We start from the raw sequence: 17,363 nt of genomic DNA, 5'->3' as shown, positions 1-17,363 counted from the left end.
AGACGACATGTGCTGGCCAACCTAGAATCTCTTTCAGCACCAGAGGGAACATGCCCCACTCGGCACAGAGAGTCCAGCCTTAAAAAAATATCTGCCAGATGTAAGGGCAGAGTTCAGGCACTGAGTTGGGGATGAAGATTCTCCATCCACTGTCTACCCAGCCACCACATTCAAACCTCCCAGGAGAGGAGGACAGGTGCCTAAACCCACTTCAGATAAGTATCTAATATTGTTAATCCCATGCAGATAGAATCTCTGGCTCCTGTCTTTCCCCCTCAGCACTCACATCCCTGTAGCAACCAATTTTTGCAGATTCTCCCCAGAAATCCAGGGTCCCCATGAACTGCACAGATGGGGAAGGATGGAAAACGAACATACGCCCTGCAGGTGCCCCTGCATCTCCAGGACAGCAAGGGTCAGCTGTAGTTCTTGTTAAAATGAAAGGCCACAGGATAGAGGCACATACCTCACGAACGCAGAGAAATCCTGCCTCATCCTACCCACGTGGGGGACAAAGTGTTAAGATGAATAGAGGAACAAGTGTTAAATATTCAGGCACCACACTCCACATGAAAAAACATCCTGCTTTAAACCAAGTTTGTACATGAAGTTTCCGTAAAGCATACATTTATGCCTTGGCTCTCATTCTGTTTTCTTGCTTGCTCTGAACACCCTTGTGGCTGTTCGTGCTCCATAATCTCCTCATCTTATCCCTTCAGCCCACTAGCCAGTTCTAACATACAGCCTTGGCTCTCCTTGGGGACTACCCTGGGTAATACTTTCCCAGTCCCATGGAGAACTAAGAACCCTTTTTTCCATGCTTCCCCTCTAGAAGCCTCCACCTAGTCTCCCCTGGTCCCACTCATGTTAAATGGTTCAGCACAAGATCTTATAGGCCAGACCTAAAGAAGAAACCATCTCGTCTTGTGTAACAAATTGCTTTGGTCTTTTCAGGAAAGTGAGGACATCTTATAGATTGAAGAAGACCTGGATGGGTTGTCAGGGGAGACCAGAGTTTAAAAATCAACTGAAAGTACAAAAGAAAAATTTAAGGACCACAGGCCACCATGGGAAGCCCTACACTGGACACACAGCATGAATTTTATAGATTGCATTCATCCATTCATTCAACTCATGTGCCAGGCATTGTCTCAACTTGATTCCCCACCTTGATCCAGCTGCCAGTAATTTATTAGAAGGTTTTGTTTAAATGCTAGCCTTCACTGGGGCACCTGGGTAGCTCAGTCAGTTAGGCATCTGACTCTTGATTTCAACTCAGGTCATGATCTCGAGGTCCTGGGTTTGAGCCCCAAGTCCCATGTCAAGTTCCACAGTCAGTGGGGAGTCTGCTTGAGGATTCTCGCTCTCCTTCTGCCCCCCACCCCATGCTCTCTCTCTCTCTCTCCTTTTTTTTTTCTCTCTCTCTCTCTCAAGTAAATAAATAAATCTTAAAAAAATAAATGCTAGACTTCACAGGAAGTAGTTACATTATTAAAAATTCTTGGTCACTTTTTCAGGGTTTTCCTAAGAATTGTGCTTAGTATCATGTGTACATCATTGGGGGATGAGACATTCTCCCATTTATAACACAGAAAAGGGGCTTCCTTTTAAAATGTCATTATTTTATATTAAAGACAGGAGACAGTTCTAGCTTCCTAAAGTTTATATTTCTGACAGAATATATTTTCACAAATACATTTTATCTGTTCTCCAGCAAACAAGTTTGTTTAAAGCAGACATATTACTTTAACTATTGTCTCTTTAAAAGAAAAATAATCAGCTTACCTGCTTTTCCCTCATTTTTATCTTCTCCTCCACAAAAAAGAAAATTAACTCTGCCCCAAACCATCCACTTTTTAAAATAGCTTATGTAGCCCTGAAATATTTGGACAAGTAGGTTTAGCTTGTGTGTAGGAAGCTTCAGATGGGTTATTAATGTTTTCAGTGTTTACTCAAAAGAGAGAGAGAGAGTTAATAATAAAGAGAGGAGTAAGGGAAAACCCACTTGAAATCACTTCTGCCCTCTGGGTGTGTCTAATAGGGAAAGTTTACTGCTCAATATGAAAGTCGACTTTCTGGTTGATACTTTGCTAAGGTCAGATAGTTCCTGCACTGCTACAAAAAAGTTAATTTCCTGTTCCATTTTTCCTGAAGCATTTGTGCACTTGGCTAAATTAATGCTAGATTTTCCACCAGGGAAGAACTAGGCTTAGGGCTGAAACTATTGGAATACTATTATACTTTCTATTGCTTGTTAAAGAAACAGTGAAACATCAAGAGGAAACTCAACTGTGACAGTGCAATTTTGGACTCCTAGTAACATTCTGAAACATAACTGCATAACTTGACATTTGTGTAGCACATTATACTATAACTTTTTAATGAAAGAAGGAGTATTCCCCGTACTCACATTTATGTTGCCTATATGCATTCTTTTCCCTCAAGAGATGCCAAGTGCAGTGAGAATATTTTCATGACGTTATCCTTTGGGATGTATTAAATTAATTGAACACTGAGGTTATTAGACTGAAGTGGCTATAATGTGAGGTGGTCTAGGAAAGCAAACCAAAATCTAAGCCTGTAAATGCCTCAAGCTTAGCAAATCAAAACCTAAGGACAACCAATCAAAAACAGCCAACCAGGCTTTAAGCTTTAGCCAATCAATAATTGCCTTACCTTGCCTGTGCCTTTTCTCTATTAAAGTCTCTCCCTGAGCTCCTGATGGGGAGACACTCTTAACCACTTCCAGTTTGGTGCTGCCTGACTAGAATCGATTTTTGCTCAAATAAACTCTTAAATTTTCCAATATGCTTTGGTTTATCTTTTAACAGATGTGATAATGTTGACTCCCTCACCTTTTATAATCTCAATGCTTTCCAAAACATTCTGAGCAACAGTGTCTACCTTGACCCCATGACATCTCTGCAACATATATTTCCATCCTTACGCCGTAGTCTACAAAAAGAAACTAAATAAGTCACTTGTCCATGGCTACTTAACTCTTCAGAATTGGAACTGGGCCCCCATTAGTTCTTTTTTCTTTCAAGTTTTTTTTTTAAAATTCTAGTTAGTTAACATATAAAGTAATATTGGTTTCAGGAGTAGACTTTAGTGATTCATCACTTACATACAACACCCAGTGCTCATCACAACAAGTACCCTCCTTAACACCCATTAGTTCTTTTTTCTCTTTTTTTTTACTCTTTTTCAGAGAGTGAGCGGGGCACAGCAGGATCTGCCTCAGATACACTGACCTTTAACAGGTGTACCACGACCCCAACACTTTTCCTCATGTCAAAACCAGGAAGAAACACCAGGACCCAGGACCAATATTACTATTTAATAAACTCTCTTTTCTCCCCATAGATTATTTACTATTATGAGGCTTTTCCCTTGCCTAACTCTCCCAGACTGGTCACTTTTCCCAGATCCCTCTCTTACGCATAGTCTGAATATACTTAGGACAGCAGATATGAGCTTTGATTTGTCAAAATTAGCTCTGAGGTGTGTTATAAGAAATTGGCTATGAAAAGAATTAAAATACCAAAATTGGTGAATGATTTGCACTTTATAAATCAGGGAAGATGTGGTACATTCCTACTACTTGTGGCTGAACACTTTCTCGAGCAGGAGGGGAAAGAAGTATCATGCATCTGGGAAAAACCAGTGGAAAGCTGGCATTTGACTTACTGAGAGGTGTCAGAGAGAAAATTTGAAGACTGCTAGCATAGAACATGCTACCTGAAACATTTGCCTAAGCAGAATATAATGAAGAAAGCATGCAGGCTGATGATCAAAAATAGGAACTACATATGTGCATTCTTGAAAAAAATATATAATATAAGCCCTTTATAGTGCTTGTTTTTGAGGTCAAAACTTAAATCCAGCTTCTGTGGGCAGGAAAAACACCAACATTTACTGAACACAAACCCTGGTCAGCCACCATGCTTGGTGTTTTCAGACACATAATCAATTCTCACACATCAGGCTTAGTTAACTTCATTTTTCCAGTGAGATAATTCAGAGTTTAGAAATCTAGGTAAAATCTGCCTATGACCTAAACTAGTAAATGACACAGATTTTGAACCATTGTGCACCAAAAGCCATGTTTGTTCCACAACATACCTATGCTCTCTTAGACTTCTTATCCAATATACTTAAAAGGTTGGAGGTCAGAAGCCTTGATGGAGAGAGTTAGGTCTATTCCCAATATGTAGAGTCTTGGAGCTCCGCCCCCCCCGGAAGGTGCCCAATTGGGATGCACTATAGGCAAATTGGCAGGGTTCCATCAAGAGTCCCCAAGTAAGGATTAGAGATACCAAATGTAGTAATATTTCAGAACACATGATTGGGCCCATTCTGCCCTTCCAAGTCCAGGTGCTCCTCTTAATAATTATTTTGTTTCATCTATTATTTTGGGTCATAAGTGAATTTAATTGAAAGTTCAATAACTTTTTTTCACTAATATGCTTATATATGGCAAAGACTCAATTTATAGTTTATTATTATATTCCTTTTTAACCCTGTACATAAATCTAGATGTTTAGTTTTACATTTTGAACAAAGCGCAAACATTGACAAAGTACTATTTACCATGTCAATTTCCAACTTTGGTATAGTTTCTGTTAGAGAACATAAATCCTGTTTTAGTACATGAGCTCATCCTTTTAGTGAGAATGGCTCCTTAGAAAAAATATCCAAAGGAAACCAAAGGGAAAAATGAAACCAAACATTTCTTTCACCCCAAAAGGCCACAGACTCGAAGTTGATAACAGGAAGCACTTTTTATAATGTGAGTGTTATCTAGCGGTTTCCATTTCAGAGGGTTTATGTGAGTTTCCAATTCCATTAAAATGAGAAACAGAATTGCTTAGAGGGAGAAAGAACCAGAAGCTATTGCCACTCTCTTGAAAAAAAATGAGAGAGAATGACACCCATAAACTGATTAATTCTTTGATTCATAGGAAATTTAACATAACCTGCTTAAATATGGGCCTCATCAAGTCTTCATTAAAATTTATCTAATGTAAGCAAATTTGAATTTGTTTAAAATACTCTCAGTATGAACAATTTTTCACCCATGTGATATTTCATTTTAAAAATCTAACACAGCTCGGATCAACTATCTCAAAGAAATCCACAGGCATTAAATGCTCATCAGGCAGCCCAACCGATTCTATGAAAGTCACATACCTGTTAGTATGCTGACATCATCTCCTGAGAGCCTCCTGTGCATAGTCCCCTGTATTTAGAGTCCCATCAGCATACTTTTAAAATATTTACCTCCAAATATGGTTAAAATATAAAAACACATAAAAGGAAAAGCTCAATTTTTAGTAGAATTAACCTGTTAAAAAATGGGAATTGCTTCATAGGAAGAGAGGTTAGATGATGGTGACCAAGAAGCCAAGAGAGATGGGAAGTAATTAGAAAGCCACATTGGTTGGGAAAGGATCTTCTCCTTCTCCTCCCCTTCCTCCTCTTTCTTCTTCTTCTTTTTTTTTTTTTTAAGATTTTATTTTATTTATTTGAGAGAGAGAGAGAGAGAGCATGCACATGAGCAGAGTGAGAGGGACAAGCTGACTCCACACTGAGCCCAGAGCCCAACATGGGGCGCGATCCCATGATCCTGAGATCATGACCTGAGCTGAAATCAAGAGTTGGTCACTTACCCAGGCACCCCCTCCTTCTTCTTTTTTAAATATGGTAGATACTTGAGATCTCTTATAGGATAAAGATCCCAATGAGACAAAAAAGCTGAAGAGAACAGGAGAAATGGATGATAATTGAAGCAGATTCAATGTAGCAAAATGGCAGACAATTAACATTAGCCACAAGTATGAGAAGAGATGGTACAGGAAAGGGTTCAAGGGATACTGGTACAAGATAAAGATGGGGTGGAAGATCAGAGAGCTCAACAAAAATAAAAAAGAGAAGGAAGGAAGACTTCCTCTCATTTTTTCATCTCTGCTTTAAAGTAGGCTTTCTCTGATCCCCAGAGTCATGATTCATTCATTCATTTATTCATTGACTAGGTATTTATTCAGGGCTCACTAACGTGTCAGAGACTGTTTTGGTACTGGAGCCAGAAACAGTAAACAAGTTAAATCAAATACTTGCTCTTAAGGAGCTTATATTGTATGTCGGGAGAAAAACAATAAACAAACAAACAAACAAACAAACAAAATATATGTATATTTGTGCAGAGTCCAAAATCTTAACCTCTTTCCTCTACTCCCCATCCAGTTCATCTCTCCACATCCTCAACTACAGCATATCGTTAACCCCAGCATCTTAAACTTAAAAAATAAATAAAAATTTAAAAAGATTCAGCCCAAACCTTGCCTACAGATAAGCAGGCCTGACTCTGACTGACATAACAGCTTCCCCAAGTTTTGTCTTGATTCTAAAGGCTCATTTTAGTAAAAAGACAACAGTGGAGACACAGGAGGAAAGGGGGAGAAACTCAACAAGAATTTCCACTCAGATGCTCCTTACCCAGGTACTCATGTTCACTGAAGCAATTATTTATTGCTCGCCTACTTTGTGAAGGCCAAATGTTAGGGTTTGTAGGGACTACGAGGATGAGTAAATCCTCAAGGAAATTATATAATAGTTAATATTTATTGAGCACTTTCTATGTGTCAGCCACTTTAAGTGCTTCACAAGATTTATCTCATTTAAGGCTCAGGTTAGCCTTGTAAGGTAGGTGATAATATATCCATTTTGAGGTGAGAAAATGAAATCCCGAAGAGATCAAGAAATGTGCCCAAGGTAGCAAGGTAACAAGTGCTATTAATTTGACTCCAGAGCTCATGTGCTGAACTACTCTGCCTCCCCAATTTTATTAGTTTCCTTGGGCTGCCATAACAAAGTACCACAAAAGAGTGGCTTAAAATAACAGAAATGTATTGTCTCACAATTCTGGAGGCTAGATACCTGAACACAAGGTGCCAGCAGTGCCGGGCTCCCTCTGAAAATGGTAGGGGATGTCTTCCTTGCCTCTTTCTAGCTTCTGGTGATTTGTCAGCAATCTTTGGGGTTCCTTGACTTGCAGCTACATACTCCAATCTCTTTCTTCATGTGCTTCCTATGTGTCTCTATCTTCGTTTGACTGTCTTCTTACAATACCAATCATATTGGATTAGGGGCCCATGATACTCCAGTGTGATCTCATACTGACTAATTATATCTACGACAACCATATTTCTGAAGAAGGTCACATTCTGAGGTTCTGGAGTTAGGATTTCAACATATCTTTTTTGAGGGGAACATAATTCAACCCATAATGCCAATGAATGGAGAGAGTATATGGAAATAGAATGGATAGTATATGAAAATAGAATGGACATAGTATACAGAAATAGAATGGATATAGTAAATGGAAATAGAATGGATATAGTAAATGGAAATAGAATGGAGATATTATACAGAAATAGAATGGAGAGTATATGGAAATAGAATGGAGATAGTATACATAAATAGAATGGAGAGTATATGGAAATAGAATGGAGATATATACAGAAATAGAATGGAGATATTATATAGAAATAGAATGGAGAGTATTTGGAAATAGAATGGAATATACGGAAATAGAATGGAGATAGTATGGGAAATAGAATGGAGACAGCTAGAAAACCACAGGTCTTAGTCTAATCTTATCATCATTATCAACTCCATTTGTTACTCTGAGAGGCACTTCCTTTCCGTGAGCTTCATTTTTCTCACTTATAAAATAAAGATCTTGAACCTAATGATCTCCAACTTGTTTCCAGTTTTACATTCTCATGTTTCTTCATTTCTAAATAATTATAATGAAAAATAGGTTTTATTAGGGATGCTCAAGCACACATCAAGTCATGGAGATAAGGTCTGCCACCAAGAGGAGGTGAAATTCCAGTTTCCAGAATGCTTTAAGAATGTTTGTGAAGATTTCTAGAGGTATCGATTAGCACACACTTGCTGGAGGTGCCTCCAGGCAAAGGCAGAGATGGTGGCATTTGGGAACAACGGTATGGCTTGCTTATGGATTACAGACAAATGCAGAGTGGGACATAAGACCAGAAGAGTATGTTGGAACATACTAGGCATGAAAAGGATGGATTCTACTCAATTTAGCAGGTTTAGTATGACAACTACTTAAGGCTATTTAGGAGAGATGCTATAGGAGTTATACATAGATGGCTTTGAATGTGCAGTAGATTGAAGGGGAACTAGTCAGGCTACTGAAAATAGTCTAGGTTAGTGGCAATGAGGACACAGCTTTAAGATTGTGAAGATAAACTCTAAATATTTGGAATATTAATTAGTTATTATCTGGGTTCATTTGGGGGACTTGGGAAAAACCCACTTTATACCAGTCATACAGGCTTGTTCTAAGGTGATACTAACTAAAATTACTTAGTATAATAAAGGGCCAAATGTGCATCGTGGTCTCAGAGAGAAATCAGAAGGCAGAGCTAGAAAAGGAACAGCATGTCTAAAGGCACTATATAAACCACAAAGAGGACATCTAGGAATAGGCCAGAAGCCAGGGAAATGGAGAACACACTGGGAAGCAATATACAAGTTGAGTTGGGTTGAAACAAATGGTTCTGAATAAGGGTTGTGAACAAGGCAAGAATGTTGTGGCCTTTACATAACATTATAAACATAAATATAGTTAGTACTGCTGAATTGTACATGTAAAAATGATGAAGAGGGTGAATTTTATATTTGGTGTTTGTTACCACAATTAAAATTTTTTAAAAAGGTAACAAAGAGAGAAAAAGAGAAACCTGAAAAAGGTTTGGCCTTTCTAATTTAGAGCTGGCCATATGGATCAGTGACAGGCCTACAGATTTAGTAAGGAGCCAGGCCAGGTGGATTAGGTGGGGGCAAGGTGGAGAGAAAGAGCAAGTAGTATCAACTGTAATTCTAGGTTTAAAGGTTTAAAACCTATTCATTCAGGAGAATGGGGGATGGGGGAGTCCTATTCACGGAAACATAGAGGTCAAGAGGAGCCATTAATTTGGGCATGAAAATTTTGAAAGAAAAACATTTGAGTTTTCATAGTTCTTATCACTCCTCTATAAAAGATAGCAAGAAACTGGAGATGCACACCGGGGCTTGAAGAGTGAGATCCAAGCTAGAAATATACCTGATAGGTTATCTGTACAGGTTGAAAATTAACAGTGTACAAAGTCAATACAATCACCAAGGGAAAGTATAAAACAAGACAACTGAAGGCCCAATACACTAAATTTGGCAATGTCTAATTTTAGCATCAGAGGAAATGCACCCTGAAAGGAGACCACCAGTTATCCATAGAGATCAGAAAATAATCCCATTGTGTCACGGAATTCAAAGTTTCAAGAAAGAGTTGTTGTCTAATAGTGTAAGATGCTTCAGAGAAGAAGGATGTGGATTGAAAATAAATCATTCCATCTGATAGCCAAGGGGTCACTGAAGACAAGTTTTGGTAGAAAAGCCCAAATGAAAAGGAGAAGGGATGGGTAGGGGTGGCCAGGAAGTGAATCCAAAGAGAACCAGCCACAGCTTCTCTGAGGAAAACAAGAGAGGGGAACACACTGGGTTAAGCGGATTGCCAGGTACAAAGAAAACTTATTGTTATCAGTTATGAGTATGTTTACTGGCAGAAGGTATGGTCCAAAGGAAAGGTCTGAAATAGCAATATTGTAACGAAGAGAGAATAACTCTGGAACCAGTTCTAGAAAACGTGGAAAGGTGTTCAAGAACACAAGAGGAAAGTAAGATTTGGCAAAGAAGAAGCATTGGGAAACAGCCTTGCAACTGGATGCCCTACCTTCAATTCTATTCCCTCCAGTCCATTCTGCAATATGTGTTCTGGAATGTTCTCTACAACATAAATCTATTTATGCCACTTTTTGCTTACCACTCTTCAGGCGTTCCCTGTTGCCTACAGGATAGAATCCAGACTCTCTATCATGCCCACATTTCCACATCTAGACCCTGCTGAATTTTCTACCTGATTTCCTTGCCTTCCTGCTCTGCTCCCCCCAACACATCACACACACACACACACACACACACACACACACACACAGAGAATACCCTGCATCCTCCAAATCTATCATTTAATTTCTTCTTTGCATATGTGGTGTTTTCTGCTTGTAATACATTTCTCTTTCCCCACCCTTTCTAACTCCTGCTCACCTTTCAAAATGCTCTATTAAAGATCTGGATTCCCCAGCACTGATTTAACTCCTGATCTGTCTCACAATGCCCTTTATTTCTGTGCCACCCGTGCCTGGAACAGTGTCTGGCACAAACTGCTCACCAGATAGTCACTGAAGGAATGAAGAAAATGAAAGAATGAACTGAATTAGGAAGACAAAGGGTAAAGATGAAGTGAGAACTGTTTTTTTTTAATTTGGAGAACTCTCAGTGAGATAATTACAAACATTTCACTTAAAGGGAGTGACGCCATTTCCCAAGAGTAAGAGCACATTTTGACATATTCTGTGGCTTTTAGAAAGCAACATTAGCATAACTACTGTATCACATACCCCTCCAGTGGACATTACTTGCGGCATGTTTGTGGTAAGCCATGGACACCATTTTTACCACCATGGCCACCACAGACCTGGGAGTTCCTATGCGCCATACTGATTGAGAAGGAGGAACCACCTTTGCCCTGACAGGACTGCACCCACTGAGGCCCTGGTTGCCCAGTGGCCACCCTGAGAGTCCAGGTAACACTACGTGGAAGTAGCACGGGACAACTCTAACCAATGGAAGACAGAAGAAAGGAAAAGCCAAGTGATAAATCACTTGTCCCTCCTGCCCCTTCCCCACCATGCTTGTTCTGAGATGTAGAATGTAATACAGCCTCTCTGGTTATGTCTCTCATAAATGCACCCATTTGTCTTTGCTGTCCTTGTTCCCTTTCCCCCCTACTCTTGCATCCCTGAGATTGCAGCATCTAATGAAGTTTAGCATGTAAGTGCTTGCCTCAGGTTCTGTCTATAGAAAACCTGGCCTAAACAAGCAATTTTTAGAAATTTTCAAATGTTAAATATATTATGCATTATTGGAGACACAAACTAAGTTAAATAGAGCATATTTGTATGAAAACATTCAATTATTTGCATTGGATTATGGTTGTATACCAGGAAGAGTAGTTGTAGAGAGCAGTCACTTAAGGAGAATGGAGCGTCCAGAAGAAATGGAGAAATGAATAGTCAAGCAACAAAGAACTACTAATTCTCCTTGCGGAGTATCAAGAGGAGATAATCAGTAACACATGGCTACAGTGAGTATAAATGTATTCTCCAAATAGTAAAGTTTCCATGAAAGGAACATATACTAAGGATGTATATTAAGCATATTTTCTTCCATTGTGTCTGTTTATCATTTAATGTGCTTCCTCTGTTGTGAAATATTAAAGTGTTAGATTCCAGGAAAACAAATAAATCTACTGAGTGATCTACTTCAGTGAAGACAAATGGAATTGTCTTCAGCTTACACATTAAATTGAAATGATTTTAAGACATGGCAGATTAGTAGCCAAAATTTAAACAACTAAAGTTGGGAGAAAACCCGGAAGAAATGACAAAAGTACAGCTGCTTAGCAAGGTCCTTTGGAAAGTTCAAACGGAAAAAAGAATTAAAATTTGGCCAGAAGAGGGAGAGTACTCCCTCACCACGGAACGTTGGCATATACTAGACCATGATCTCAATCTGTATTGAAAACAGTTTTAGACAGTGAACCAAGTCCCAGCTGTAAAGGTATTAAGGGCATAGTCAGTCACCCACCTTTAAATATCTGCTACTACAGAACCCTCTGTCGCTAGGCTGATGAAGTACAAAAGGTCTTCTCTTGGAAAGAATTGCAACCAAAGAGACTGGGGAATAGTTACTGCTCATTCACGAAAGTATGAAAACTATGATTCGAGAAAGACTCTGTGAGTGTATTTTAGTTTCTGAATGTTTATCCCTACAGCATTCATGGAAACTCTTTTCCAAGTGTCATCACATGGATTCTTTCATTAAGATTTTGTTTTCCTTTTACAGATTTATAAATCCAAGCCCAACTTATACTTCCTGGAGGAGCAATTAAAGTTTAAATGCATTGCTTCTTAATCATTTTGTTTGTTCTTAGTATTTCTTTAGGTCTGAATATCTGCAGGGGATCAGGATTTTTCCCAGACAAATGTGTACACTCATATACACAATATTTTGTGTGAAATGTCTGTGTTTGGTAGTCATCTTATAAATCCAAATACTTCCTGGAGTCCATGAACCTTAGGTCAAAATCAGTTATTTTAAGTAACTTTAAAAGTCACTTTAAAATGGATGGATATCAGTAAGGGAAAGCCCTAGAAAAATGAACATTTTGGTTTGTAAATAAAAGTAATACCAAAACCTAAAATTTCTAGACAGAAACAATGCTTCTTCTATAAAAGCTAATTTTAGGTCTTGAGGAAAATCTACACAAGCATCTCCTCAGTGATTTTTTTTTATGTTATGTTAATCACCATAGATTACACCATTAGTTTTTGATGTAGTGTTCTATGATTGTTTGCATATAACACCCAGTGCTCCATTCAGTACGTGCCCTCTTTAATACCCACCACCAGGCTAACCCATCCCCCCCGACTCCCCTCTAGAACCCTCAGTTTGTTTTTCAGAGTCCATAGTCTCTCATGGTTCGTCTCCAACTCCGATTTCCCCCCTTCATTCTTCCCCTCCTGCTATCTTCTTCATCAGTGATTTTTTTAATGAACTTCATAAGGTAGCTCATTTTGAGAATGATCCATATACACTGATCCCAAAGACATTTGTTTTTTCACTTTAACTATCTTACAGAATATTTAATCCTTAAAACTGGATTATTATTTGATTCTTTTTTCTTGGAACATGTATTACAAGGAGAACTAAGTTATATCTTGTTTTAACTAACTTCCACATGATTCTTTCTAGTTTCCTTTCTATCTCTAATAAAAACTGGCTCTAAACCAATGGCTGACACAAATTAGTTAAAAATAGAAATACATGGCAAATGTTTGGAAATTGACTTCTTATATCCATGGGCTTTTGAATTATAATTGTGAATTTAGAATCTTGTTTATGATTAAAATATTAAGATTGTGAATAATTTGGGGGAAAAATCATGTGATTGCCATTTTTTTTTTTTTGTGAAGAAAATTCTAGAGTGAATGTTTTACACAAGCAGCCAATAAGTTTCAGATGGTTTATAAGTAGCAGGAGATCCAAAGCTGAAATGGAATTTTCTGTGACAACCTACAAATAACAGTTAACATATGCCTGTGTTACAGGCAAAAGCAGGAGTCACATAAAGTCAAGCAGGGAGTATGAAGAGCTGTAAGTTAATGAATAAAAAACCTTTTTGTCCAAAATTTTTAGCACCAATTTTTACTCCGTACTTAAAAAGCAAAGCTAGCTCCAAAAAAAAAAAAAAAAGGAGCAAAACCATTTCAACTACTTTTAAAGAAACTGTATTTATTAATATTGGGGAAAAAAAAAAAAAACAAGAAGTGACTTTCCAAGTCACAGCTTACACCCATTAGAAATTTGATGTATTGGGTGCCCGGGTGGCTCAGTTGGTTAAGCGACTGCCTTCGGCTCAGGTCATGATCCTGGAGTCCCGGGATCGAGTCCCGCATCGGGCTCCCTGCTCGGCAGGGAGTCTGCTTCTCCCTCTGACCCTCCCCCCTCTCATGTGCTCTCTCTCATTCTCTCTCTCTCAAATAAATAAATAAATAAAAATTTGATGTATTAAAAAATGCAAATAAAAATTAATGCTAGTACAATTGAAGAAAAAACACAGATTCTTCAGTGATGTTAGAACATTTAATCACTGACTCGCACTTGCAGTTGGAGTTTCATCTGGAAGTGTTTCTAGTTATATTATCTGCTATTCTTTGTCATGTGTCTTGACACTGTTGATAAACTAAGTCACTCACTTACAAGGTTTTAAATTTTTTTTTGTTCTAACCTATTCTATTTCTTACAGTTGTGGTTTCACCAATTGTTATCAGAGCCTTGAACTTACTTTGATTTCAGCATCAGTGCTGTGGTAGGAACCAGGTGGGTGTATCAGGTCATCCTGCTAGCCCTGTGGTCTGCCTACACACCTCTGAGCAGCGGCCATCTTACCTGTGCATTGATGGCAAGCATGCCCACCTTACCTATCTCACAGGGTTATGAGTCTAAAGGAAATACATAAAGGAGTTCTTGAAACAAGATGGTAGCCATGCTGGAGGCGTTAGAATTTCAACAGGAAATTCTGCTCCAAACAATAACCACAATCCTAGGATCTACCTAAATTTACTGCATATATAAGATAGTACTTATAGCTTCCTAAATTATCTTGCTATACTTTTTGCTGGAGCACAGAAGTCAGTGGCTTTGCTGCCATGAATTTTTGCATGTGTGTTTTTCTTTTTCCTTTTTCTTTTTCAGGCTGGATTATTTTAAAGGTCATCATCTCATTGATAGGCATGAACAGAGTGGTATATTAAAATAGAAATCCTGTGGAGTTTTTTGTGTGTTTTGTGTTTTTTCCAACACTTCACAAAATTAGTAAAGTTAATTAGAATAGTAATATTAGTAATAGTATAGTAATATTAGTAATAGTAAGTATAGAATAATCAATATTTCCCAAATTCTATAAACAATAAAATGCAGGTATCAATTCTTTTGAGGGAACGTATTATACTATTCCTTTAAATGGTTCAGAAATAAATACGTTGCTTTAGAAATATCTTCACCAATGAAAAATCGATTTAATCAATTATAAAATGGCATTCTGGAATATCTTTGAGTCTGGAATGGTCTGGGCACTCATGCTGACTACCTTGTGGAAACACTCAATGTTGATCAAATTTTATGAATCTATGGTTTATGTTCCTGAGCTGGAAATCTTCAGATCTCTCAGAATCCTAATACTTTAGAAAGAATTCACATCACTCCCACCAACTCCAAATTGTCTATTTCATTCAGCTGAAAAGAAGTGAAACTCTAAGAGAGGAGATAAAGGCCAGGACTTTCTGGAAGTAAATAGAAGAAGCTGAAGCTAACATGTGTCTCACTGTCATAAGGTCACCCTCTGGGCCGTTGTATACTCTGGATCCCTTTCAGACCTCATGGAAGCTAATTTTAGTTTTACAGAAAGGACAGAGAGAGGCAGACTGCTACCTTTACGGAAAATGTCAAGGTTAAGCTCGTGACCATCTTACCTTTCTGATTTCCTGTGCATTACCGGAGGGAAGGAAGCACGGTTTGTCCGGGGAGAATCCCTTCTCGCATCTGCTTGCCTGGGTTTCGGGGGGTGTGTTCGGGGCAGCCCCAGGGACAGCGGCTGTGAGCTTCCTCGACCCTCGGAGTGTCAGGGTCTGGTAGAAGAGACAGATTGCCACCACCAAGCCCACCAGGAAGGGCCGGGGACAAAGTCGCCGACGACAAGGGAACACCGGACGACAGACCATGACCAGTTCAGCTTCACTTGGCCCCTGTCCGCGTTGCCGGAAAAGTCATAGCAGCTATTTTTTGTCAGCATGAAAAATACAGATCAGCCTTCTTTATCCACAACTGAAATCAAGATTGCTCCATCCCCGCTGAAGAGCTTTCCGAAGGGTTCACGCCAAAGAATCATAGGTCCCAAAGTCTGAGGCGGTTAATAAGATCTCTTCCATGGATGACAGTGAAAAGTGGCTGGCCTGGGTTAAAAAAAAAAAAAAAAAAAAAAAAAGACATCCAAATAATAATAGTTGTAACTAATAACCTGAGCGTACCCCAGGCTGCCAGACTGTTGCTTCCGGTAATGCCTTATTGCCACAACATCCTTAAACTCACAGCAAAGACTTCACAGGAAAAAAGAAAACAACCGCAAAGTCGATCTGGAGCCTGGAAACAGCACTGAAGAGCGCAACAGGCTAAAACCAAAAGCGCCTGTTGCCCCGCGGGATGCAGGCCAGCTCGCCTCAGCGGTTCCTCATTTCTCCTCCGAGTTCTGAGCAGTCCTGCTCTCAGCCTTGCGTGTTTCTTCGCTGCTTCCCTTCCTCCAGTTTTAAATTGCCGCTGTCCCGTAAGCGTTCACGGCTTTTAGCATAAAAAGGGGATGCCCGGCGTGAATGGACATGGTGACTGTTCGGGTTCTGCTTGTACTGGTTTCATTCCGCGTCAAGTTCAACGTTCTATGCACTTACTCAGTTTTCATCCTTTTAGCCAGAAAAAAAAAGTTGTCACGATCCCCCGCCTAATGGACTGCTGGCCCAAAGCCCTCGGAAGGAAACAGCCAGTCGTGTGACTCCAACTCAGCTCCCCCGCGCGGCCGCCCGGCCGCAGGCACGCCGCCCCCCGCGCGCCGTGGCTCTCCCGGCCGGGAGCTGGGCCGGGACTGCGGCCGCACGCGCCGGCGGGGAGGGGCGGGGAGGGGCGGGGCCACGGCCGCGCGCGGCCCGCTCCCGCGCAGAGAAGTGGTGGGCTTCCCCAGCCTGGGAAGCGCGCCTCTCCCCGCCCTGGAAATGTGCCTGCCTCCCCGGAGCTGCAGAGTTTTAAATACACATTTGATCTTTGGCGCCTGGTGTCATCTCTTTTCCTTAATACTGCGGTGGAAAAACAAATAGCCCTTCGTCAGATGATGGCAAAGGTCAAGGATGAGAGGAAAGCGAACTCCGGGCGTGAATTGGAAGGATCTTTACTCGAGGGAAGTGTGGTCACCCTTATGGGGGATAAAAGGGTCCCAGGTATTGCCTGGACCGCAGAACTTGAAAGCCTGAGTATGTACCAGGATAACCGAAGTCATCTTTCTGCTTTGGTACCTAACTCCTATCACTTACTGCTCCTTTCCTGGGCTAATGGCTGAGTCTTTCAAGGGCTGGTTGCCTGATACTTTTTGCTCCTATAATAAGTGGATAGTAGCAGGTAATTTTGCTTTGCGGAAAGGGATAAAAAGATAAAGAGCAGGCTTTGTCCACAATTCAACTCAACCTAACGCTATACACACCGCCACAAGGACAATTCTGTAGGGCAATTCTGCAAACTCCATCTACTTTTGCTGAGTCAGCGGAGGGACAGCCAAGGAGAAACGCAATCTGTCCAGTGCCTATTGCTCACCTCTTTCCGCGCTTGCTTTGCCAACTCTGGATACCCAGGACTGGCTTATTATAATCATAGCAGACATTCTTCAAAAGCTCTGAACCTAAGTGGCTTTTCTAACGCAAACTCCTTCTTGTGGGCTGAGGTTCTTCTGTGAGCCCACACCCCTGAAATGATCCCTTCCGTCTGTCATGCTCGGGTCAGTCACTTATATTTTGTGAGACGGAGCGCCCCCTAGGGGTGCCCTGCTATTATAGATCCAGGGAAATGGGCATCTA

At 40.0% G+C, this 17,363-nt stretch overlaps 1 protein-coding gene across 4 annotated transcripts in view; it reads right to left on the bottom strand.

Annotated features, from left to right (window-relative positions):
• Positions 1-16,389, bottom strand: part of CPED1 (cadherin like and PC-esterase domain containing 1) — a 269,600-nt gene extending 253,211 nt beyond the window's left edge. For 2 of the 4 annotated variants that reach the window (XR_004682084.1, XM_035020996.1), the window contains exon 1: positions 15,225-16,388. Coding sequence is in view for 2 of the 4 variants with exons in the window: in XM_035020996.1 (XP_034876887.1) it covers positions 15,225-15,473 (249 nt within the window). In the remaining 2 variants the exon portion in view is untranslated. Of the gene's footprint in view, positions 1-15,224 lie in introns of all 4 variants that reach the window. The other 2 variants (XM_035020998.1, XM_035020999.1) reach the window with 2 other exon arrangements.
• Positions 16,390-17,363: the final 974 nt, after the last annotated feature.

The sequence above is a fragment of the Mirounga leonina genome, unplaced genomic scaffold (genome assembly GCF_011800145.1).
Source record: "Mirounga leonina isolate KUSES-001 unplaced genomic scaffold, KU_Mleo_1.0 Mir_174, whole genome shotgun sequence".
NCBI lineage: Eukaryota > Metazoa > Chordata > Mammalia > Carnivora > Phocidae > Mirounga > Mirounga leonina.
Note: the sequence above shows the minus strand (reverse complement) of the source record. Positions and strands in the feature narration are given on the sequence as shown.